Here is a 24,838-nt window from a genome sequence, read left to right as displayed (position 1 = left end):
CAGTGCAAGTATTGTATAAAAATATATAGATATTAATTTCATGATGATAAACATTGTGGAACAATGATGAAAAATGTGAATGGAAGTGGCGACGTAAAACTGACACAAAACAACAACACACTTTTGCCGAGCCAATGGAGAGTTTCATCACCAGCACGGGGTAAAAACCACCAATGAGCGCTCAGCTCGAGATACCAGCGAGTCGTTTCCCATCAAGCATTTCGCTTCCGCAGCCCGTGGAGAGAAACTGCGCCGCCTCGCTCTCAAGTCTGCGGGCGTCTTTGTCCCGCGAGAATTCAACGTCTCATGTAGGCGAGCCTTCAGAGCAAGTCGGACAAAATTACTAACCATCATGCAACGCACTAGCAAGACGTTGATCGCAATTGCGCAGGTCTGCGCAGGTCTCGCTTGTCTCAAACAAGCCTAGTTTGTTCTTCTCCCTCACTGCAGAGAGACCAAGCCCCCAGGAAGTGCGCCGGACTCAGATGAAAAATATTCGTGCTGGCCAAACGGCGGTACTACACTTCCTTTTGGTTGCCAGGCCCGGAAACACTTTTTCCCATTGACTTATATGGGGAAAGAGTGGTCTGTAAATCGTTGGATAATTTTTTTTAAACTAAATAAACGACCCAGTATGAACACTTGTATAGCCCTTATTAAAAACATTCGTTCCTCAAGTTGTAAAAATGTGCTAATAACGTTATTCTGTGAGTTATTTCCCTCTGCATTATGAACGCGCATCTAACCCACGGGACCGCGCCGCCCGGCACGTTCATGTTACGTGTTCAGCACTACATGCGTTTATCTTTACCCATGGATGCACAATAAGAACGGACCCATATCGCCTTACTGCCAGCCCACGGAGCTGTAATAATGGATATATTGCACATGTTTGCTGTATATATATATATATATATATATACATATATATATATATATACAGTGCAATAATTCTTTCATGCTAAATGAAGCTCTGTTGCTTGGATATCACTAGATCCTGTTACAGCGTAATATAAAAGTACATAACGATTGATGTGTAAATTAGCATAATTACTAGCTAACCGCTAGCTGCTAACTGCCGCCTCGTTAATATCAAATCTATCATAATAACAAACCATTACCATGCTGTCATGAACGTGCGGTGCTGTTATGTGTACGCAAATTGATGTTCTTGATGTGAACGAGTGACTTTTATGATACATTAGATGGGTGTTTGGCTGATGTGGGGGATGTAGAGACAATTATTATTGGAGACTGGAACACGGATATGCAACGTAAAGACACGTCCGTCTTCAAGTCCTTCAGTAGGATTTGTGATCTGCACGGCTTCAGCCAGCTAATCACCCAACCCACCCGGGTATGTGAAACTCATTCTGACCTCTGACAGGTCCAGGATCTCCAGTAAAGGGGTTATAGCATGCGGTTTAAGTGATCATTATATGATATTCTGTACCCGCAAAAAGCTAAAACAAAAGGCCGGCTGTCACAAAACAGTCATATCTAGAGACCTCAAAAACTACTCTAGCGAGGCCTTTAACCTAGAACTGGAGAGCCTGGACTGGTCAGATGAGCTCAGTGGTACACAAGTTGAAGAAACATGGCTTGGTTTCAAAAACAAATTCTCTGCAATACTCAATGATTTGGCCCCCCTAAGAACAACCAGGGTAAAAAATCGCGCTGAGCCGTGGATGCACTCCGGCATACTGACCGCCATGAAAACCAGAGACAAAAAATGCTCTGAGTTTCATAAAAGTCAGTCAATGCTTTCCAAAAGCACGAGCAGTGAACTCCAGGCCCACGTGACTGAACTAAAAATTGAAAGAAACAGACTAAGAAATGACGTAAGCTCCATGATCAAAACTGCCAAAAAGAATTTCATCAATGACAAAACTGAGGAAAACAAAAATAAACCCCGTGAACTTTGGAAATTACTCAATAACCAGCTTGGCTGCAGTAAAAAACTCAAAACTAGATTTTCAAACGTAAACATAAAGACAGATAACAGGCTCATCACAGACAAACTGGATGTGGCCAAGTACTTGAACATTTTTTTCACAAACATAGCCACAACTCTTGTAAATAAATTACCCTCCCACTCAGGGCTTTTTGGAGTAGATCACATCATGACCTACTACAAAAACCTAGGGGTACGCAAAGATGATTTCAGTCTAGCAAGGGTAACAACAGCAGAGGTACTCATTAAACTGAGCGCCCTCAAACCTAACAAGGCCACTGGCCACGACAATATCCCCTCCAAATTCCTCAGAGACACAGCAACCGCCATCTCACCAGTCATAGCTCACATAATTAACCTCTCCATAAAACAGGGAAAAGTACCCAAAGACTTCAAAATTGCAAGAGTAACCCCCCTGCACAAAAAGGGCAGCAAATTGGACCCAGGCAACTACCGCCCTGTTTCTATACTTACCTCCATCTCGAAAGTCATGGAAAAAATAGTATATGAACAGGTCGAAAAGTACCTCGCAGAAAAGAAACTAATCTATGAATTTCAATCTGGCTTTAGAACATCCCACTCCACTGACACATGCCTTCTTTATTTGAACGACCACATCAAACAAGAGGTGGACGAGGGTAAATACTGCGGCATGGTGATGCTGGACCTACAAAAGGCTATCGACACTGTCAATCACCCCATTCTGATTGACAAGCTAAAAGCAATTGGTTTTGATAAACTATCGGTGAGCTGGATGCAATCCTACCTGGAGGGGAGAGAACAGATGGTGGAGGTAAACGGTACTCTGTCCCCCCCCCTCCCAGTGAGCTGTGGTGTTCCACAAGGAAGCATATTAGGTCCGTTACTGTTCCTAATTTATGCAAATGACATGTCATCAGCATGTGACTGCAACTTGTTCCTGTTCGCGGACGACTCAGCCCTGCTGGTCTCTGACAGGAGCAGATTGCAGGTTGAAAAAACCCTCAGCTCCGAGCTCGGCAGAATCTGCACCTGGCTCGCCGATAATAAATTATCATTACACCTGGGTAAAACAGAGTCCATTCTCTTCGGTTCGAAACATAATCTCAGCAAATCCGACGACTTCTCAGTTGCAGTGGGTGACATTATTGTCACAAGTAAGAAGGAAATTACATACCTAGGATCTATTCTTGAGGCAAACCTCTCCTGTGACAAAATGGCATCCAATGTAATAAAAAAAGTCAATCAAAGAACTAGATTCCTATACCGGATCTCCTCTCTGGTAAACAAAAACACCCTGAAAACTCTGGCAGGAGCACTCATTCAAGGGTACTATGACTATGCTTGCACGTCATGGTACCATAGCACCTCCAAGGCGCTAAAAATAAAACTTCAAACATCGCAAAATAAACTGGTCAGACTACTGCTTGACCTTTCATCTAGAACCCACCTCACCTCTGCCCACTTTGACAACCTAGGATGGCTTAGAGTAGACGACAGAGTACAGCTACTTGCAATGGGCCTGGTCTACAAGATCCACTACACCTCTATGGTACCCATGTACATGTCAAAATTCTTCCCAAAGGTCAAGGAATACCATGATCATAACACCAGAGGGAGCTCCACAAATCATGTAAAACCCAGATTTGGCACAAAAAAAGGGGAATACACGTTTCGCAATTATGCCACATCAAGGTGGAACGCTCTTCCCACAACTGTAAAGGAAAGTAAAACTATACTTACCTTCAAAACCTCTCTTAAAGAGCACCTTCGGCGGAAAGCATTGCAAAACTGGCCCCGGTAATGGTACAAATCTCAACCTGTCGTACAATGGACAGCTTCCCCCCCCCATCTATGTATATACTCGCATTTTAGACTCTGTTACTAACTGTATATCTGTAGACTTGGTATGTCTTAAATGTCCGGTTAGGATGTATTAGAACGAAATCTAAAATGAAAATTGTAAATAAGCCATCTGTATGTAAAAAACCACCTGTATGTAAATTGTAAATAAGCCATCTGTATGTCAAATATGTCTTATATGTCTTAAATGATATGATGAATTGGAAATGGGGGACCCTGATGTAAACAAGACGAAAGTCTTTCTCTGGTCTGCATCCCCTTAACAATTGTATGTTTTGAGCTGTACTGTACTGTACCCAATATACAAGCTGTTAATAAACTTTTCAATCAATCAATCAATCAAACGAGCATTTTGGGGGGCATGGTTAAAGTTGCGCATGCGCTATGAGCGCACATACGGGTACTTCTCAGGCATGCCGGGTAATCTGTGACGTTTCGCTCTCTCAAAAGTTGGGCCATTTTATCATCATGCGCGAATGAGCAACTCTCATAGGAATGAATGAGGCCCCGCCTCCCACGCTGTATCCAGTTCTTATTATACATCCATGAGAGAGACAGACGGACTGAAAAACAGACGCTCAGATTCACCTTCAGACCAATTGATTGATTGATTGATTGATTGAAAAGTGTATTAACAGCTTGTATATTGGGTACAGTACAGTACAGCTCAAAACATACAATTGTTAAGGGGATGCAGACCAGAGAAAGACTTTCGTCTTGTTTACATCAGGGTCCCCCATTTCCAATTCATCATATCATTTAAGACATATAAGACATATTTGACATACAGATGGCTTATTTACAATTTACATACAGGTGGTTTTTTACATACAGATGGCTTATTTACGATGATTGGACGATGCAGTGCATGCACTGATCTGATGCTTCTTGACATGAGAGCAGTTTCCCAGCGGAGTGAAGAAAACACATGAACCTCACGGGACTCACTCCTCAGTTTATACTGTGTTTTGTTTCAATGAATGCATAATTTAGTTACAAATATGTGATATATCTGAACAACAAAGTGGTCAAAAATCATTTTATTCATTTATTGGAAACATTTTCATGATCGCTTTTTTCGTTTATACATTTTAAGAATGGCGTTTATCTTTTTTGAGAATGAATTTTATTTATTTGGGTCTACAACAGATTATACAAATGTTTGTGTCAGTACATGTGTACTAACAGATGCGGGGGTGTTTGTGAAAATAACGGGGACAGAGCTGCTGTCAGACGATCAGCTGTTCAGCGTCATCACAAACGGACGTCGCTTCACGTGACGCTCCGGAGGAAAGGACGTCCCATTGCTCTTAAAACTAATTTCCCTGCTTCTCGTGGTTTCCTTGCGTCTCTCCATGCTTCCCTGGTGAGAGGGACTAGTCGCAGGGAAACGACGCAAGTGAGAGACGCAAGGAATCCATTTAACCGAAGTGAGATGCGCCCACAGAGTCCCTGAACACCTCAGGGAGGACTGCAGAGTCCTGATGTGGCGCACCATGGTGCTGAATGCTTCAGCAGGAAGAATCTGGAATAAAGAGTTTCAGTTATCAGTCAGGGCACGAGTTAAACTGTCATTTGGTTAAATTGAGAGATTAGTGGCATGAGAGTGGAAGGCTGTTTCACTTTGGACACACGATCGAGCGTCTCTCCTCCGTCTGTAATCCGTTTAACTCCGTGTCAAGCTACCACAGACATGACAACGCCGGAAGTGTTAAAGGTTCGCCTTCAAAACAAAAGCACAACAATAGCTAGATAATCTTTTCATAAATAATTTGAATCTAACTTTTGCAAATTAAGAACGCTATGGCACGTGTGATTTTAAAAGTGTATTACAAAGCATATATGAATAAACAAATAAACCAAAAATATTTCAGACAGATCTACAACTAATAATGTGACAACATTTAGGGGGCTGCAACTTTTTTTCTGAACATTCAAATGCTCAACATCAATAATTATTTTTTAGTAACTAAAATAACATGCAGGACAGCACAGACACTTTTTTCCACAATTCATTGTGAAAAAGTGTTCATTCATTTTTACATATTGATGAAATAAGTATGGTCTGCCGACCAACATTTGTTAATAATGTGTTTGATCAAAGAGATTATTTATTTGTTAAACATAGCCATCTGTATAGAGTGCCACAGTAACACGTCCTAAAACCCGGAAGTAAACTCCTTCCGGTTCCTTCGACAAAAACCAATGCAATTTCTCCATTTTCGAATCATAAATCTATCGATCATAAATCTATCGATTAGATTTATGATTCGAAAATTATATATAAAAGTAGGGTAGACATGTGGATATTATCCGGCTGAACAAAACGTGATCTGTCTCTTCAATTTGTGTCAACCACAGACCTTATTTCGAGCTATTTTCCAAAATCCTATGGAGAAATTGCATTGGTTTTTGTCGAAGGAACCGGAAGTGGTAAAATGCTAACTTACTTCCGGGTTTTAGGACGCGTCACTGTGGCACTCTATAGGGCAGTGTTTCTCAAACTTTTTCATACCAAGGACCAAAGGGATGTGCAAAATAGTCATTATATACAGTCTTTAATGTCAATAAACCTTAGAAAATCTTGAAATCTTGAATGGGATGTGCAAAATAGTCATTATATACAGTCTTTAATTAACTATTAGTAGAGAATAACGACGAGTAAAGAATATACTTTATAGGGATCCTATTAATATCTAATAATAAAATTATAAAATGCAATAACGTGCTTTAACCAGTAGGTGTCCCTTTCTATCAGCTGTGCACCGTTATGCATGGAGACGTATTGTGTGAAAAGAAATGTAAGATGTTGTTTAATTGCTTATATATTTAAGATCCACGTCAAGTTTTCAGTTTTGGCGGCAGTTCCTGTTTGTCTAGAAGTCTTGTCATCAGGGCAGAGTTAACTACGGCAGATATGTCATATTTAATGCAGCCGAAACGTGTATTACAATGCCGTTATGTGATGACTTTCAAAGAGAAAAGCAAGCACACTCGGAATAATGTATTATTTAATTGTTTTATACAGTCTATGGTTGCTACAGAGGATTGTGGGTAATGTAATGTCTTCGGCCATCCAAAACTCATAGAAAACGACTTGTTTCTCAGAATTGAAGGGGAAAACGTGACAAAAGCATTGTACACACACTAAAACCTATCAATGTCGTTTAATTAACAAGGATACAGTAATCTGGTGTGTTTGAGTTGATGAGTAGTGGAGATATCACTGTCAAATCAATCGACAGTAAGGGGAATACTGTTGGAGTAGAATACCTCTGCTACGCGCCGTTCGTTGGATGAGGCTGGATCTCTATTAAATTAAGAAAGGAATTGAAAACACCGGAATCAAAGTTATAACAAATTATCTGAATGTACTTCTAGTAGGAAACCAAACACATATACAAGTTATACAGAGTACTCGAGCACTCCGGGCTTCAGGCCTGATGATGCGGTTTTACAGGTAGACAGACCAGCTTTCAGAAAACGAGAAGTATGGACTCCAGGTTTGTGATGCGGTTTACCGTCTTCTAGCACCAGCTTTCAACAGACCAGAAGCATTTTTACATACAAAACCAACCGTATACATATCCCTATTTTGGGGCGGAGATGTGTTGAATTCTTCCTTCCCACTTTTCTCCCAAGCGAATTAGAGAACCCCTGGGGAGGAGCTGTTTAAACTGACCACCTCCCCCAAGTGCCCTGACTGGCTGGATTCGCTTCTGGCCGAGGTCAATCAGAGTTTCGAACAGAGTGAGATCCCAAACAACACCAGGTCAAAAGTCAATGTTTATCTTTACCTTATCTTACTCTACATTCCTCTCCCAGGGGATATTTTCACCTAAAGTATCCCTTTTCAGACATTTAAACTTTTCCTCACCTATTTAACGATGTGTCTTTAACGACTTGAAAACAACATCTGTTCTTAGGGATGATAAGAAGCAATGTAATGTTGTCTTTAACGACCTTAATGACGACATCTGCTTTTAGGGGTGAGCCCAGGCCAGGTTGGTGTATGAAACACAGAATCTCTGAGTCAGTGAGTTTGAAAGTGAGAATAACATTCCTATTCTATATATAATTACCCAAACCGTTGTGATTACATAAAACAGTTCAAACAATACATGTTTACTTCAATACAGTGTAGAATCATATCTTCTTACTTCAATACTTACTTCCAGGTGTACAATTCTCCGTTATCCAATGGGAATGGACGCTCACATTGCTTTTAACAGCCTCCGACACAAACGAATGCCGTCCTTCCCTAAGTGTCAAATACCGACGCCCATGGGAATACATTGCAATCAGTTGAAAGCTCTTTGCGTCCGTTTATGAAGCTGAAGGAGCCTCGGCGCGTCACAACTGGACGCCACGGGACCCTGACCAAGCGTCACTCCTGGACGCTTAGGGAGTGAGAGTGTGTTGTTCTACTTGTGATAGTCAGACATGAGTCATGACAACCTGTGCAGCCCATGTATTGATTCCATCCGATAGCTGCTATAATACAAAACAAAACGTCTGCCTGCTCTCCACAATGATCAATGACAGCGAACGGATGGTCAAAGTAAGGTACAAATAAACAGAATCACACTAAGCCTGGTTAGTGTTGCCTGACTTTATAAAGTGTGTTTTTTTTAACCTGTTAAGCCCGAGAGACCCCGGTACAGGGGCACTGCCGCAACATCTTGCAGGAAACAGTGTCTGAGGGCATGTTCATTTAATAAACTATGAATGTTTTATATCCATGTAACGGGAAGAAACTCATCTAACTGATATATATATTTTTTTTTTCAAAATAAAACCCACGCTGAGCCTCTGAATTAGCAACGAGCGAAAAATGCTAACACCTTCACTCACAAAACCTTATTATTTATCTTTTCTGCACATCCATGACATCGTTTCACATCGTGAGGTGACACAGAATCGATGGGTGCATACATTATCACTCAATTATACGAACTCGCGACTTTATAAACAAAAACAGACATCAAAACATGTGGCGCTAGGTAGCTAAAGATGCTAACATGGTTTACCTTGTGTCGTAGTCTGGTCCAAAGTGGTCTTCAATGGCATTAAAACGATAAAAACGCTTCTGAAGTTAATCCATAGGTTAATCCAATGTGTCTGTGTCCCTTTGAAATGATTTCTGATAATCCATGAGCAATAAAACTGCTTTTCCGTTTCTAGATGTCAGAGCTACAGTATAGGTTCGCTCTGATGCAATTCTGAATGCGCGAAGCCCCCATCTTTTTGTGGTACAATGTTAGTGAGTGGGGAGATTCCCCTTCGATTCTATTGGCTCTAACGGTCAGAAAGAGATGTCAATCACCAAAATCGACCAATGGGTTCCAGAGAAACGGTAAAACCCCGATTTCCACCCAAATCACCTCAGAGGTGGAGTTTCTTTTGCTAAACCTCTCTAAAAAGGTCAAATGTCACTTGTTTTGCATCAATCCTGATACAGGGTACTTATTATATGTTGTACTTTGGATTCCTAAAGCTTTTAGTCTACCTTACCATCATCCAAGGGTAGTTTTCACTATAAGTAAAAAATAACTTTTGGACGGACACTATAATTTACAGTTCATTACTATGTTCAATCTGAATTTTCATTAAAATAAAAAACATCTATATTGTTCTGACTCTTCTACATCCAACTCACAGGTTTATCATTACTTTGAGGAAAAAGATTATTAATTTAACCCTTTGTTCTGGGAATGTCATTTTCGAGCCTGAGACCTGAAAAACAGGCTCAGGCCTAAACAGGTTAATAAGTGTGTGGTTGCGTTCTAGTCACTTCCGGGCGAAAAGTACGGCCCCGCCCAATTTTCGGGAAAAACAATGCTGTCATTTGAATGGCGGTCAATAGAAATTCTGAATTTTTTGCCTATCCGATCAGACATTTTTGAAAACCGTGGATTTTTGGATCTTCAAAGAGCCCGGTTACGATGGCCAGTCAGGCAAACAATTACATGAAATCATTTTAAATCGACAATCGGGCTCGATATATGGTTAAATTAAAATCAGTAGGCGAGGCTGTCATTTCACCAGCTGTTACTCTCATGAGCGAGGCGGAAAATAATAGTTTTATGCCAAAAAGCTGCTGTGTCGTTTATTGCTCCTCAAACATTAAAACGAATCCAGAGTTATGTTTTTATGTACTTCCTCTAAGAAAAAAGTGGGCGGGGCCGTAAAGCAGGGCTGGACTGGGACAGCAAATCGGCCCTGGCATTTAGACCCAGACCGGCCCAAATCCATAAAACAAACGAATAGTAGCGGTTCCTGACAAGAAGAATAACTCAGTATAATTTAAAAAAAACGCTATTATTATCCTTTTTACGTACCAGGGGCAAACAAAACTAATACATACCACAAGTATGTGTAACTATCAATCATTAGAAATTAGACCTTCAAACCCTCTCACAAAGCGAACAGTGACGAGCACTAATAGGGGGGTCTGGGGGGGTATGCCCCCCACAGAAGAAAAGTTTTAAAAATAACCCCTTAAATGATGACTTCTAGTGAATTTAGGGGGGGGGGGACCCTATAGTGCCCTGTCTCCCCTTTCTATGACAACACAATAGAGATAGGACCAGATGAGTCTACAGGATGAGTCGACGGCATCTTTTTATATACATTGGTTCAAGGTTCAAGGTTCAAGGTTCTTTATTGTCAATCTGACATAGCTACAGAGTAATTATGCAGTTGAAAATCTTATGTCACAGGCTTCTCCAACAATGCAACATAATAACATAACATAATAACAATAAGAGCATGAGCAATACAAAAATAATAATAGTTATAAAAATGAAATAAAGTTATGATGTGGAATAGTGCAGTATGAGTCTATATACAAGTTATTGGAATGATATATATATATTAGGTATTAGATACATACTACTGAGTAGCAGTTGAATGTTTGAAGTTGTTTCAACAGTTCAATTGTTTAACAGTCTCACTGCCCGCGGGAAGAAACTGTCTCCGAATCTTCTTGTCCTTGCCAGGATGCTGCGGTAACGTCTGCCAGACGGCAACAGAAAGAACAGTTTGTGGCTGGGGTGATGGGGGTCTTTGATAATCCGTAGTGATTTCTTCCTGAGCCGCTGGGAGTAAAGGTCCTCCATGGATGGCAGCTCCGTCCTGGTGATGTGCTGTGCAGTTTTCACCACCCTCTGTAAAGCCTTACGATCGAGGTCGGTGCAGCTGCCGTACCAGGCCGTCATGCTGCCAGTGAGGATACTCTCTATTGTGCACCTGTAGAAGTTGCAGAGTATCCTGGAATCCATTTTGAACCTCCTCAACCTGCGGAGGAAGAAGAGCCGCTGTCGAGCTTTCTTGGTGATGGTGGTGGTGTGAAGAGACCATGTCAGGTCCTCAGTGATGTGGACCCCAAGGAACCTGAAGCTTTTGACTCTCTCCACCGTAGTCCCATTGATGGCGATGGGGGCGTGTCCCTCTCCCTGCTGCTTCCTGTAGTCCACAATCAGCTCCTTTGTTTTGCTGATGTTGAGATGGAGGTTGTTCTCCTGGCACCAAGATGTCAGGTTTTCGACCTCCTCTCTGTACGCCGTCTCGTCATCGTCTGTGATCTGGCCGATGACGGTCGTGTCATCAGCAAACTTCACGATGGTGTTGGAGCTGTGTGTGGCCACGCAGTCGTGGGTGAACAGGGAGTAGAGGAGAGGGCTGAGCACGCAGCCTTGAGGGGCACCGGTGTTGAGAATCAGGGTGGAGGATGTGATATTTCCCACCCGCACTGCCTGGGGTCTGCCCGTCAGGAAGTTCAGGATCCAGTCACAGAGGGCGCTGTTGAGCCCGAGGTCTCTGAGCTTGATGGCCAGCTTGGAGGGCACAATGGTGTTGAATGCTGAACTGTAGTCAATGAACAGCATTCTCACATATGTGTTCCTGTTCTTCGGGTCCAGGTGTGAGAGGGCAGTGTGGAGGGTGAGGGCTATGGCGTCGTCTGTGGACCTGTTTGCTCTGTAGGCAAACTGCAGGGGGTCCAGAGATTCAGGGAGGGAGGAGGTGATGAATAATTTGACTAACCGCTCAAAGCACTTCATTATGATGGAGGTGAGTGCTACTGGGCGGTAGTCGTTGGGGCAGGTGATGATTGTCTTTTTGGGGACAGGAATGATGGTGGAGTGTTTAAGACATGTGGGGACTACAGACTGCAGCAGGGACCTGTTGAAGATGTCTGTGAACACCTCTGCCAGCTGAACTGCACACACCCTGAGAACACGGCCAGGGATGCCATCAGGTCCAGGAGCCTTGTGTGGGTTAACCCTTTTAAAGGATTTACACACATCTGCCCTATTTAAAACAAAAGGGCAGTGTAGCTCCTGGTCCCTCTGTACCTCCACAGCCTGGCTGCTCTCAAAGCGTGCAAAAAAACTGTTTAGCTCATCTGGGAGAGATGCGCACGCAGACACTCCCGCAGCACCCCCCGCTGCTCCTTTGTAGTCAGTCATTGTCCTTAGTCCCGCCCACATATTCCTAGTGTTACAGCCTTTGAAGTCAGATTCCACCTTGTCTTTGTACTGTCTCTTTGCATTTTGAATTGCTCTCCGGAGATCATACCTAGACTTCCTGTACTCCTCCAAATCTCATTGGCGCTTTCATTTAATTTTTCCATCCTTTTTTTAATCGCTGTAATTGTATTGCCTTTTTCATCTATACACACGACACCTATTGCACGTCTGTCCATCCTGGGAGAGGGATCCCTCTTCTGTTGCTCTCACAGAGGTTTCTTCCTACTTTCCACTGTTAATTGTGGGGTCTGTTTTGGGGAGTTTTTCCTTGAGCGCTGCAAGGGTCTAAGGACAGAGGATGTCGTACCTGTACACACTGTGAAGCCCTCTGAGACAAATTGTAATTTGTGATATTGGGCTATATAAATAAAATGTGATTGATTGATTGACGCACGCAAGGGGCTATAGTGCAAGTCTTAGGCGGCTGGTTTCTCAGAACCTCACAGAGCACACAGAACTGAAGGAACACAGGTTTAACCAAAAATACTATCCACTGTCTTTATTTTTTTTCCTGAGAATAGGTTTGAAAGAGACAGATTTAAATTTACAAAGAGAGTTGAAGCAACATTTGACAGAAATCCCACATAAATTACAAAAGTACACAACTAGCAAGATATATATACTGTATATATATACTGTACACACAAAGTAACTTATATACTAGACTGAAATAACTAAAATGAATGCTTGTTGTGGAGAGGGGCACTATGTCCAGCGTCCATTCCTCGGGGTAGGAGTTAGTGTGTGAGTGTGTGTGTGTGTGTGTGTGTGTGTGTGTGTGTGTGTGTGTGTGTGTGTCTGTTTGCATGTGTGAGTGTGTGTGTGTGTGTGTGTGTGTGTGTGTGTGTGTCTGTTTGCATGTGTGAGTGTAGTTGGGGGGCTTTGGGAGAGTCAAAAAGGATGCAGGTGACCTCTTTGGTCCCTGATAGAGGTCCATACAAATAGGCATTGACATAACAATACCACACAGTTAATGGTCAAAACTACATGTGTGCCTCAATTTTTTTTTCTATTTCTATATTATTCATTCATATTGTCAATCAAAACTACCACAAAAAGCTGACTATAAACATTTTTTCAGGTCCCAAAAGACCACTGTTGCCCTTATAACCACATAAGTAAATAAACTAAACAAAACAAGCTGCCAGCTGACAGTAATTGTTCATGAATGGTGGTTAACAAAATAATGACATTCTTTCAATGAGAACGTATCAGAGTCCCATTAAGCTATATTTTAACTTGCCAGGGAAAACCTAAAAAAGCCAGTTTACTAGCTTAGCTTGTAGGCTAACGAATGTTTCTCTTATAATATTTGTCTTATTAGTGCTTCATCAAGGGGATATTAATGGGTTCCAGAACTACAGAGTATCATAACCTTAATAATAATCTTTTCCTAATTTTCTTAGCTTCTGCTTACCGCGAGTTCTCCTCCCTCTCCCCACTCGCGCTGATCTCTCTCCCTCTCATCATCTTCCTCACCACCAATATCGGCCACGGGTGCTGAAGATGGACCTGCACCTGTACTAAACATGTCGGTTATTTTGACACAAGCGGCAGCATCAGCACGAAGGGCCTGCTTTTTTCTTGCCCGCAATTTTTCTGCTCCCCCTTTTCGCTTGGCCTTCGTCTTCGCCTTCGCCTTCTCCATTTCTAACTCGAACTTTTTTTTTTTCGAAAAAAAAAGGCGGTTTGGCTTCAACGGCCGGCTCACCTCCTGGGGGCGTGATTTAATGATGCACACCGAGCGGCCCAAAGGGGGAGGTGATTAAAGATTTGATTGGGCCGGCCCAGTGTCAATTACTAAAAACATTTAAACAGAGGGCCAATCTACCCGTCTTATGGGCCGGGACTTCAGAAAAAAAAAAAAATGATGTGTCGGCCCAAAAGGCACGTCGGCCCACCGGGAAAATGCCCGGTATGCCAGATGGCCAGTCCAGCCCTGCCGTAAAGTGACGTAGATGTTACTCTCATCTATGGACATCGATCGCCTACTGCTATATTTAACCATATATCGAGCCCGATCGTCGATTTCCAATGATTTAATGTAATTGTTTGCCTGTCTGGCCAATGTAATCGGGCTCTTTGAATATCCAAAAATTAACGGTTTTCTTAAATTTCTCATTTCATTTAATTTCAAACCTTTATTTAACCAGATTGGTCCCATTGAGATCATAGATCTCTTTTTCAAGGGAGATCGGATTGGCAAACATTTCAGAATTTGTATTGACCGCCATTCAAATGACAGCTTTGTTTTCCCCAAAAAGTGGGCGGAGCCGTACTTTTTGCCCAGAAGTGATGCATTTGTTACTCTCGTCTATAAACTGTTATAGAGAGGCGAAGTCCCTCCCTTTCCGGGGGACCTCCATGGGACCTTATTTCGGAAAAAGTATGTATCAAAGTCAATGGTGAGAGAAAGATTATCTTTCGATCCTGTTAGAATTGTGCCACGAATTACACATATGATGTTTGTCAATTTAAAAGATAATTTTGCAAGTCAAAAATATTAAAATGTGTCGTAAAACTGTGAAGTAACACTTTTTTTGTGTGAAACTGCTCAATGAACTACATCTCTGGTCTCGCAGAACAACACACGTCACCAAGATGGTCGTCACTACTGTCTTGCCAAACAAGGGATTGACTACCCTCACTATCACCACAATGAAACACGTCCAGAAGAATGTCATGCAAAGCTGCCTGCCTGCCTGCCTTCCTTCGATTCTCCCTGAACTGCCTGATCTTTTTAATGTTCAATGTTAACCATTTGTGCAGATAGTATGAAGTAATAAAAGATCACCGATGCTAATGTAGCGGATAGCGTTAGCATGTCTCTCTCGGGGGCATCCGGGCTTAAAGGTGTATTATAGAATGATCACACCGGTGTGACAGTACTCTTCAAAGGGTTCACGAAATATGACTACTACTCTACTGTTTAACACTTTGGTTAACTTAATGTTAAGGCTAATAAAAATGACAAGGCTAAGCCGGCTGTAATGCTAACTAACGTGCTTGCTACTAGCTAGGTAGCTAACTTGTTCCAGCCACTCCTGGTCCTTTCACAGGGTTGCCAACTCTCACGCATCTGGCGTGTGACACACGCTTTCACTCTCAACCTCACGCTCTCACGCTGCCCAAACTATTCTCACGCCAAAAACAAGAATACTGAAGATTAGAAACGGTTTTGAAAACTTTTGTCACGTAGTGATCGTCTTCTCAATAGAACATCTTTGATAATGTCTTCTGGCCAATCAGAATCACGATAACGGCGTGGTGTTGTTGCAGGAAGTCCCGACGGAGAATACTTTTGCTGTAGTACATCTCTATACAACATTACGTGTTGATAGAATTCAACACGTAATGAAATAAGACCCCACGGTTTGATGATTGATAGGTGTGTGGGCTGTCTTTCATTTTGACACACAGAACAATGGGGGCTATCCACCCTTATCCACAATGTAAAGTAATTCACACAGCCTCTTCCCTCTTCTCTCTGTGAGGAGCAGCAGGTTCAGCTTTCAGAACAAAGTAACACAAAACTAAAATGGCATTAATTTTTTTAAATATGTCGTGTAGTAATAGATTTATTTATTTTTCTTCTCAAGAGAGTACCAGAATGTGTATTTTATGTTAGTATTTAAAAAACTCCTGGGGGAGAATCCCCCCAGACCCCCCTGCAGGGCTTGGGTTTTCAGCATGTCAACTCTTTCACCTGTGGGGAAATTGCAGGATTGGCTCCAGGTCACCCTTTTTATTTACTACAAGACAAATGTGCCTTTTTATTTCATACATTTCAATTTGGATTGAGACAGGGAAATAATCTAAACCTCACGCGTGGCGTTTCACTGTCGGGGGGAGCGTGTATGTAATTACATTGCAAATACTGACTTGAGCCCCACCACTGTATGGGTTAGCCCTACCATAGATTACCCAACAAAAATACTCTGGAGCCGCAACTGCGGATCCGTATTGCGCATGCGCAGATCTAAGATCCAGTAGAAATGATAAAAAGTAAAAGTCTGCTGCTTATTGTTCTACTAGGCCAAAATAGAGTCAAAGAGTGAGAGTGAGAGTGTGTTAATGAATATATTTGGCAGTTTGGAGTAAGTCTGTAGATTTGTTTGTGTGTGTGTGTTTCATGTATAGGCCTCTCACGATAATTAATTTAGTTGGATACATTTTCCCGGAAATTATTGCGATAAACGATAATATTGTCGGCACCGTTGTATGACCATTTTAGACCACTGACATAATGATAATATATAATAATAATTCAAGTACATCCTTTCAAACTGCTAGTCACATCCTCATGTAAATGGCAATTTATCGAGGTCAGAAAAGTTATCGAGTTCATTTTTATTTATCGTACGATAAGTCAATTAATTGCTTATCGCGACAGGCACACAATAAAACAGTGGAAACAAACATGTTTGACTTTCATTAGTGAATGAAACTGTGTGCCCTTTATAGTCTGTGTCCATTATTGTGTATTTGTATATATTGTATATATATCCTATATGCTAAGGTCCCGCTGCTGACACAATAGCAGTCATTTCGTGCGCATATGTGTAATTAAACCCATGATATCAAAATCTCACTCCAGCCAGGTACCCAAAGTTGGCAACCCTGCCTTTCATCAGACGGGAAGCGAAAGAACGAGCAAGACCCATTGCTGGTATGATAACAACCTGGTACTAAGCACACAGGCATCTTGTTAAAGTTATTTTATCTTAGCTATCGCTTACTTAGTGGAGGAAAACAATTGTGACATCAGTTATGACATCACTTACGCGACTCTGGGATTTGTAGTCTTTCTAGTTGCGTATTTTTCATAGTCTTATATTTCAACAGTTTTACGACAAACTGTGACTTTTTTGACATGGAAATGATTTTTTAAGATTGACAAACATCATATGTGTAATTCCAACCCAGTCTCATGGCATTTCGTGTTATTAGTCATGAAATTAATTTAATCTATTGATTCGTGTTCACCAACACGATTTTCACATTTTTTTCGTGTCACACAGAACGATTTTAAATGCAATGTATTTCTATTGGTAGTATGTTTCGTGCCTGCAACACGTCTTTTTGTCCGGTCGGGTCTTGGAAGACCAGAAGCTGTGTGGTTCATAAAAACATGTTCTTACTCAATATCTTACCCTAAGCCTAACCCTATCCCTTTTATTTTAAATTGTATAATGTCTGAGTTTTTGTGCCGTCAGTGAGGAAAAGAAATGGGGCTCAGAGCCTCAGAATACTGAAATCTGTATTTTATGTCATATTTTTTTCCTTCTAATTTGTTATTATTTGGTGCAGGCACGAAAAAACATACTACCAATATAAATACATTGCTTCTAAAATCGTTCTGTGTCAGAATACTTAAATCTGTATTTTTTTAAATGTCTTTTTCCTTCTAATTTGTTATTATTTACATTGCTTTTAAAATCGTTCTGGCGATCTAAAATGGCGAAATCGTGTTGGTGAACACGAATCAATAGATTAATTTTGTGACTATAACACGAAATGCCGTGAGACTGTGTTGGTAATTCATGGCACAATTCAAACGGGATCGAAAGATACGTTTTCTCTCTCCATTGACTTCAATACATAATTTTTCCGAAATAACTGGAAGTAGATGGGCGTGACTTCGCCTCTCTATAGGGCACATGTGTCAAACTCAAGGTGGATTTAATTTCGGCCCGCAGGATAATTTCTAATAACTATTAGATCTGGCCCGCCGGTATATTGCACGCACACCTTCACTCAATCCTGAGGGTTTCCTCAGCTCAGAGCCTGACCCCAAACATTGATGACCTTGCACCCAAGATGAGATGCCAAGTATCTGGCTTGAACTAGCATCACAGAGCAGCACACTGAGTTTACATGGATGTTTCCTTCTGCACTTTTTCTCTCACGACAACAGGGCATGTTTGTTTTTTTCTTTGAGGGAAATAGTTTTTTTGAAGCTGTTGTTGGCCTGTGGGAAAATGTAATCATAAGAAATGACTCTAGAAAAGCTGCAGATAGAGCCATAAGAAATGAATGCAACTGATTATTTAATGTTTAATGTTGTTTTTATAGGCAACAATTTAAGCTTTGATAGTTCCAGGTTTAATATGTGCAATAAGTTAATTTCAATAAGTTTTGCTATAAACATTGAACCAGTCCGGCCCTCGACTAGTACCCATTTTTTTATTTTGGCCCACTGTGTATTTGAATTTGACACCCCTGCTATAGGGGATTCTGGTATTGGTTCTGAACTGACACAATACTTTACATTTACAGAAACACTTTATTATTTGAGCCTGACAGAATAACATTAGTTGGCCTTAAGAGGACCTATGGCACGCAGAATAAATACTATCTTGTAGAGTCGACTGAATCATAAACAATTAAAATCATGAATAAGATAGTTATTGAGAGTGAAGCTCATTATTATGAGGAAGACCTTGTGATGTGATGGAAAGCTCAGGGAGAAGGCAGTACATTGACCATGAGTTAATAATATCTTTCCAAGTAATAATAGGATTTATAAAATGTTAATATTCTGCTAATGAGAATGTACACCTGCCATCCAAACCTTACATGGCATTCACGACTTTTATTTTGAAAGTCCGCCCAGGAAGCCCCGTCTGTTGTAGTTCTTCGCGCCTGTGTGAATCCTACAGCTCTGTGTTTATAAATCCATCTGAGTGACATCAGCAGGGAGAAGGTTTGGCCAGACTCCCGTCTCACTGCAGGATAAAAGCATGAGGAGCAGCCTGGAGGCTCTGTTCTCCTCCTGCAGGAGCTCCATGCTGCTAGGCCTCTAACTGCCCATCTCCTGCCCGAGGAACAGCGTCGGATCCGGACAAAGGCTGAAGGAAGGGAAGGAGGCTGAGCGGCTCTCCTGCGTTATGTTGGGCAACAGAAAGAAGGCAGCCCCGGGGGGGAGGAACGGAGCCGGGACGTCCGAGGCTAAGGCCATCGACCCGCTGAGGAACCTGGGTGAGTTCCGCTGTAATCTGAATGTGTTCATTCGCTGGGACACAGTTATACCGATATATGGTGAGGGACCTCATCATCTCGGACATCCGACCTACCAATACCGGCCGTTATCTTCACCCCTCACACTGGGATGAGCAGGGAATATTTGAAATAAACTCTAAGATTAAAGCATAATCTTATTATTATTAATAATAATAATGATAATAATAATAATAATAATAATAATAATAATAATAATAATAATAATAATGCATTACAAAATAAAAATCATAATAGGAAACGCTATTTAAATAGCACAAAATAACAGATGATTAGAACATTTAGGATAAACCTTTTAAAAAAAAGAAGACAATCAAAGGAAATAACGTAGAAGGAAAAAAGCTAAATAAGACAAGTCAAAGCCACCTTTAGAGAGAAAGCTATGGTAAGCTTCTGATTTGCAGAAAACTGTTGCAGAGTGAGGTGGAGTAGTGTAGTGTGGTTTTGACCTCAGGAAAAAACAAACGGTCAGAGTTTTGGAGTGTTTGCAAACTGAAACATGACACACATCTCATGGGGCTGCTCTGTGATAAAAAAACTAAAACACATTCAATTGTTTTAAGTGATGCTAAATTATAGTAAAGAGCTGCAAGGGAAGATGTCTTAATTAGTGTTGATTCTTTTCATAATTAATCAACTAATCTTGGATGATAAAATATCAAAAAACTGATCCCATTTTTTTCTGAGCCTAAGGTGATGTCCAAGTGTCCAAAATGATGATAAATAAATGATATAGAGCAGAGAAAAAACTGCGTATTCACATTAGAGAAGCTGAACAGTGAATATTTCATAAAGAAGCAATTCAATAATAAAAGTTGAGCTTGGACTATAGTGTCTGTGGTGAACAATAGCATCTACAGCTATTCTGTATATTGAAGAAGGTCTGTTAATGTTATATCATGTTACAATACATTTTTACAACATGTATTGTAGGATGTAACCCTAACACATGCATTAAACAGGTATGATATAAATAGAAACTTTAAAATCACAAAATTCAAAAAGGGAAGAGTGCCTCTCTAAGTCTGAGGACCCTGGATCATTTCATTTATCTGCAGCAGTGTATGGCTTACTCTTGTGAAAATGTGTTGCAGACTTCTGAGCAACCATGGTACAGGACTGAGAATCATCTCTCAGAAGCTCATGGTGTTGCTCAGGTAACCCTCACAGAGAGACCTGCTGTGTGTGTGTCCAGACGGATTTCAAACTTTTGCGTCCCACATGAGAAAAAGTAAACATTTACCAGCTGATCAAGCAAATGTTCTCCACAACCAGAGGGTATATCTAGAGTCACATGTTTCCAGCTGCTGTGTTCACTGCTCTCCTCCTCATGCTGTGTGGGGCTTGCTCAGTATGTTAGCAGCTGGGATCTTCTCTTATCTACACTGTACTCTTCTGCCTAGTTGAACTGCAATATGTGCAGTTATATACAGTTCTACAAGTTTCGTGCATTTTCCTTTTCATGCATTGTTTCAATCCTGTAATCCAAGGCTGAATATAGTACTCTCAAAACTCATTTCATTTAGTAAGACACTATAGTCCTGGGTGTTTGCAACTGTGATCAAATACTGCCTCAATCTTGTAATCCATGAAGGATGGGTACAGAATCCAATTCTCAAAATAGAAAGGAGAAACACAGCTTTGTAGAGATTCCATTTCCAAAGGCATAAGATGTAAAGTAGTCAATTTATTATATTGAGCTATACTATACTGTGAAAAGAAAGTTCATTGGTGAATTCAATGTTGTTGTAGAATTTTTTGATTGTACTCTTTCCAGAATACTATTGTCCATTTCATTTTAAACTTGTATGTTAAAGGCTACATTTGAAGGCACAAAGAGGGGATGCAACCTGCCCCTAATACTTTAAGTATTTCTACTCCAATACTTAATACTTCAGTACTTTTCACTTCACTACATATTTGTTACATGTGAATTTGCAGATTCTTTAAGGTCACTTTAAAGAGGTCAATCTGTTTCTGCGTGACACAAAAACAAACACACACCCACTGCTGCAGCCCTGCTCACCTCACTTACAGTATCTCTCAGGGGAGTGTTTGTGTGTGTGTGTGTGTGTGTGTGTGTGTGTGTGTGTGTGTGTGTGTGTGTGTGTGTGTGTGTGTGTGTGTGTGTGTGTGTGTGTGTGTGTGTGTGTGTGTGTGTGTGTGTGTGTGTGTGGTGTGTGTGTGTGTGTGTGTGTGTGTGTGTGTGTGTGTGTGTGTGTGTGTGTGTGTGTGTGTGTGTGTGTGTGTGTGTGTGTGTGTGTAATGACCCGGCCCTTCCAAAACCACAGTGAGACTTCTGTTAAGCTACTGCTTACTCAGCACCCGACTGAGCAGTATCTGTGAAGGTGCTTGAAGGCACAGAGTACTTTATAAATTCCTTTTTGCAGCTAAAACGAACCTTCTGTTATTTAGAATATATATGAACAAATCTTATCCCTCAAGGTTCAAGGTTCAAGGTTCTTTATTTTGTCATACGAACACAGCTACATTGTAGTTATGCCAATGAAAATCTTAGGTCACAGGCTTCTCCAACAGTGTAACACAATAACACAGATATACAGAAAAATATAGTGCAAGTAAATAGTAAATACAAAAAGAAAAATAGTTTAAAAAAGTGAAATAGTGCAATAAGAGTCTATATGCAAGTTATTGGAATGATATATTAGAGAAATAGATACATAATTACTAAGTAGCAGATGAATGTTATGGATGTTGTTTCAACAGTTAAGGTGTTTAACAGATGTTGTTTCAGCAGTTCAGATGTTTAGCAGTCTTATTGCCTGTGTTATGAAACTGTCCCTGAGTCTGGTGGTTTTAGTCCTGATGCTGCGGTACCGCCTGCCAGACGGCAGCAGACAGAACAGTTTGTGGTTGGGGTGATGGGGTCTTTTGTAATCCTGAGGGCTTTCTTCCTGAGCCGCTGGGAGTAAAGGTCATCCATGGATGGCAGCTCCGTCCTGGTGATGTGCTGTGCAGTTTTCACCACCCTCTGTAAAGCCTTACGATTGAGGGCGGTGCAGCTGCCGTATCAGGCCGTGATGCAGCCAGTCAGGATCATCTCTATGGTGCACCTGTAGAAGTTGCAGAGTATCCTTCGAGTGCTTCGAGATTTGTCTTGGCAGATGTGAAGCGCTATATAAATTAAATGTATTATTAGTATCCTGGAGTGCATATTGAACCTCCTCAGCCTGCGGAGGAAGAAGAGCCGCTGTCGAGCTTTTTTGGTGATGGTGGTAGTGTGAAGAGTCCATGTCAGGTCCTCAGTGATGTGGACACAGAGGAACCTGAAGCTGCTGACTATATAAAGTACAGATATAAACATTGTTCGGATAAAGCCAAAGGGCCTCACACAGCACATTTTAAGCAACTCCTCTCAGGAAACTAGAGATAAGACAAATTCCTAACATTCTGTTCACTACCACTACTCCATGTGGTGGCATTTATTATAAACCCTAAAGCCTTTATTTTGTTATGCTCAGCCAAGGTTATTGCAAAAAACACCACAAACATGAGAGGATATTTTTTTAACTCTCATCAAAAAAGCTAATACATGGATTTAGCTAAAATGCGAACTATTCCATGAACATAGATGACATTTATGTGTGCAGCTTTACGAGTGTGTTACAAACAATGCATCCTCTATTCTGCTCCAGATAAAAACATTTACTAAAAACTGAAATGTGTTTCGTGTGCTTTTGTCACTCAGTGATTGACCAAAGCTGTTGAAGAGACTTGAAATATATATTTATTATTTATATCTGATTCATACCAATTAACGGGTCAAACTGTGTTTATCACGAGACCTTTAACATCATATAGTATTCACTCCTGCTGAGCTACTCTCTGCAAATCAAATCAAATACAGCCAACGTACTAATATTCCCTGCACTATATTGTGCTGCTAGTGAAGAAATAAGGCAAAATCAGTCAAGTTCTGGATGAGGGTTAACAGATGTTGCCAGGTCAGAGAAGATTTAACAGCAGCTGGATTAAACGGACAAAGAAAACCCGTCTTGATCCTGCTGACGTCTGAGGTATACAAGACATGTTGAAGACAGAGCTCACGATGGAGGAGTTTACCTTTCAGTTGTGTTATCTTCCAATTTCATACAACCCTGCATCTGCACAAAAGGATCTGTTTCTCCACGAAGAAAACTAGACAATATCAATGATCAAGCCTCTGGAAGGTACCACTGTGTCAGGGCTGCACATAACTGGTGCGCAGGTGCGCATGCGCACCCCCCGCCAAAAAGGAAGCACCGGATCATTTTGAAAAAAGCGCGAGAAGGAGAAGCAGAGATAGAAAGAGAGCGAGAGAGAGAGAAGAGAGAGAGAAGAGAGAGAGATGAAGATATAGAGAAGATATATATATCGATTCACTAGGATCTCAGAATCGCTCTCTTATATTATCTCTCTCCGATCCTATCTTCTCTCTCCGCTCCTTCCTTCTCCTACTCTCTCTCTCTCTCTCTCTCTATCTCTCTCTTCTCCTCTCTCTCTCTCTCTCTCTATTCTCTCTTCGCTCTTCTCTCTACTCTCTGCATTAGAGAGAGAGAGAGAGAGATATATATTTGCGAGTTGCATAATAACTGGTAAGATAGCAGGGTTTCCCACACATAGACTTTACTTGGGCGGGCCGCCCAGGTATATTAACGGCCGCCAAAGTATAATTCGCGAGCCATTTAGGTTGAATTTTTTTAATCCGTCCGCGAGCACGACGGCATCTGCGATCCCTGGCTCTACCCCTCGCTATTGCGTGAAGGGTCTGCTTTATGTGCTCCCACACAGCGGCGTGCGTTGAAGCTTGCCGGCGGGCGTGTCTGAAACTCGACCAACAACCAATCACATGAATCTCCCGCCCCTGACACACAAGCAGTGTTTTGATTGGCTAGAGCTTGTACTGGCATATGATTTGATTGGCTGACGCTTCTGCCGAGGCTTCAAAAGTTGAACATTGCTCAACTTTTGCAGCGAGCCACGCCAGCAAAGCTCCGCTTCGCTTCCCACAATGCAGTTCGGCGAAAAGTGACGTCACCCCATTCAAAGTGAATGGTGAAGCTTTCAACGCACGTCGCTGTGTGGACGGGCCGTACCCTGCTGCGAGGCACGGCGAACAGTTTATGAGCATGCTCACTAACGCACCTCCCCCCCCCCTGTTCATAAAGTCAAGTACCCCTCAAAAAGTTCCAGTTTATTTCATTTTAAGGATGCGCATCAAGCAACATCTCCAGGTGCTCCTTTGAGAACCGGGGCAAAAAAGTTATGTGCACCTCTGTTTATAGTGTACGCTTTCCTCCACTCAACGGTATCATCAAATTAATACAGTGCTGTAATAGTAAAAAAAAAAAAAACTGTAAAAACCTTCACAGTCAGTTATGGAAGGTTTGAACCAATAATGTGATTATTAGCCTCAGTTTTACATTTGAGAGGTATTAAATCCATGTTTTTCAACTGCTACCTGAAGCCCCAAATAAGCATTTTTTTTTTT

General features: G+C 41.4%; 1 protein-coding gene across 1 annotated transcript in view; it reads left to right on the top strand.

Moving 5' to 3' along the window:
* Nucleotides 1-19,030: 19,030 nt before the first annotated feature.
* LOC117473330 (1-phosphatidylinositol 4,5-bisphosphate phosphodiesterase delta-3-A-like) overlaps nucleotides 19,031-24,838 on the top strand; it is a 33,280-nt gene continuing 27,472 nt past the window's right edge. Inside the window, exon 1 of the mRNA XM_034118876.1 lies at nucleotides 19,031-19,308. Within this exon, the coding sequence (XP_033974767.1) occupies nucleotides 19,218-19,308 (91 nt within the window). The 5' untranslated portion in view covers nucleotides 19,031-19,217. The remainder of the gene's footprint in view (nucleotides 19,309-24,838) is intronic.

Source organism: Trematomus bernacchii, unplaced genomic scaffold (genome assembly GCF_902827165.1).
Source record: "Trematomus bernacchii unplaced genomic scaffold, fTreBer1.1, whole genome shotgun sequence".
NCBI classification, from domain to species: domain Eukaryota; kingdom Metazoa; phylum Chordata; class Actinopteri; order Perciformes; family Nototheniidae; genus Trematomus; species Trematomus bernacchii.
This window is presented reverse-complemented; position numbering and strand designations above follow the sequence as displayed.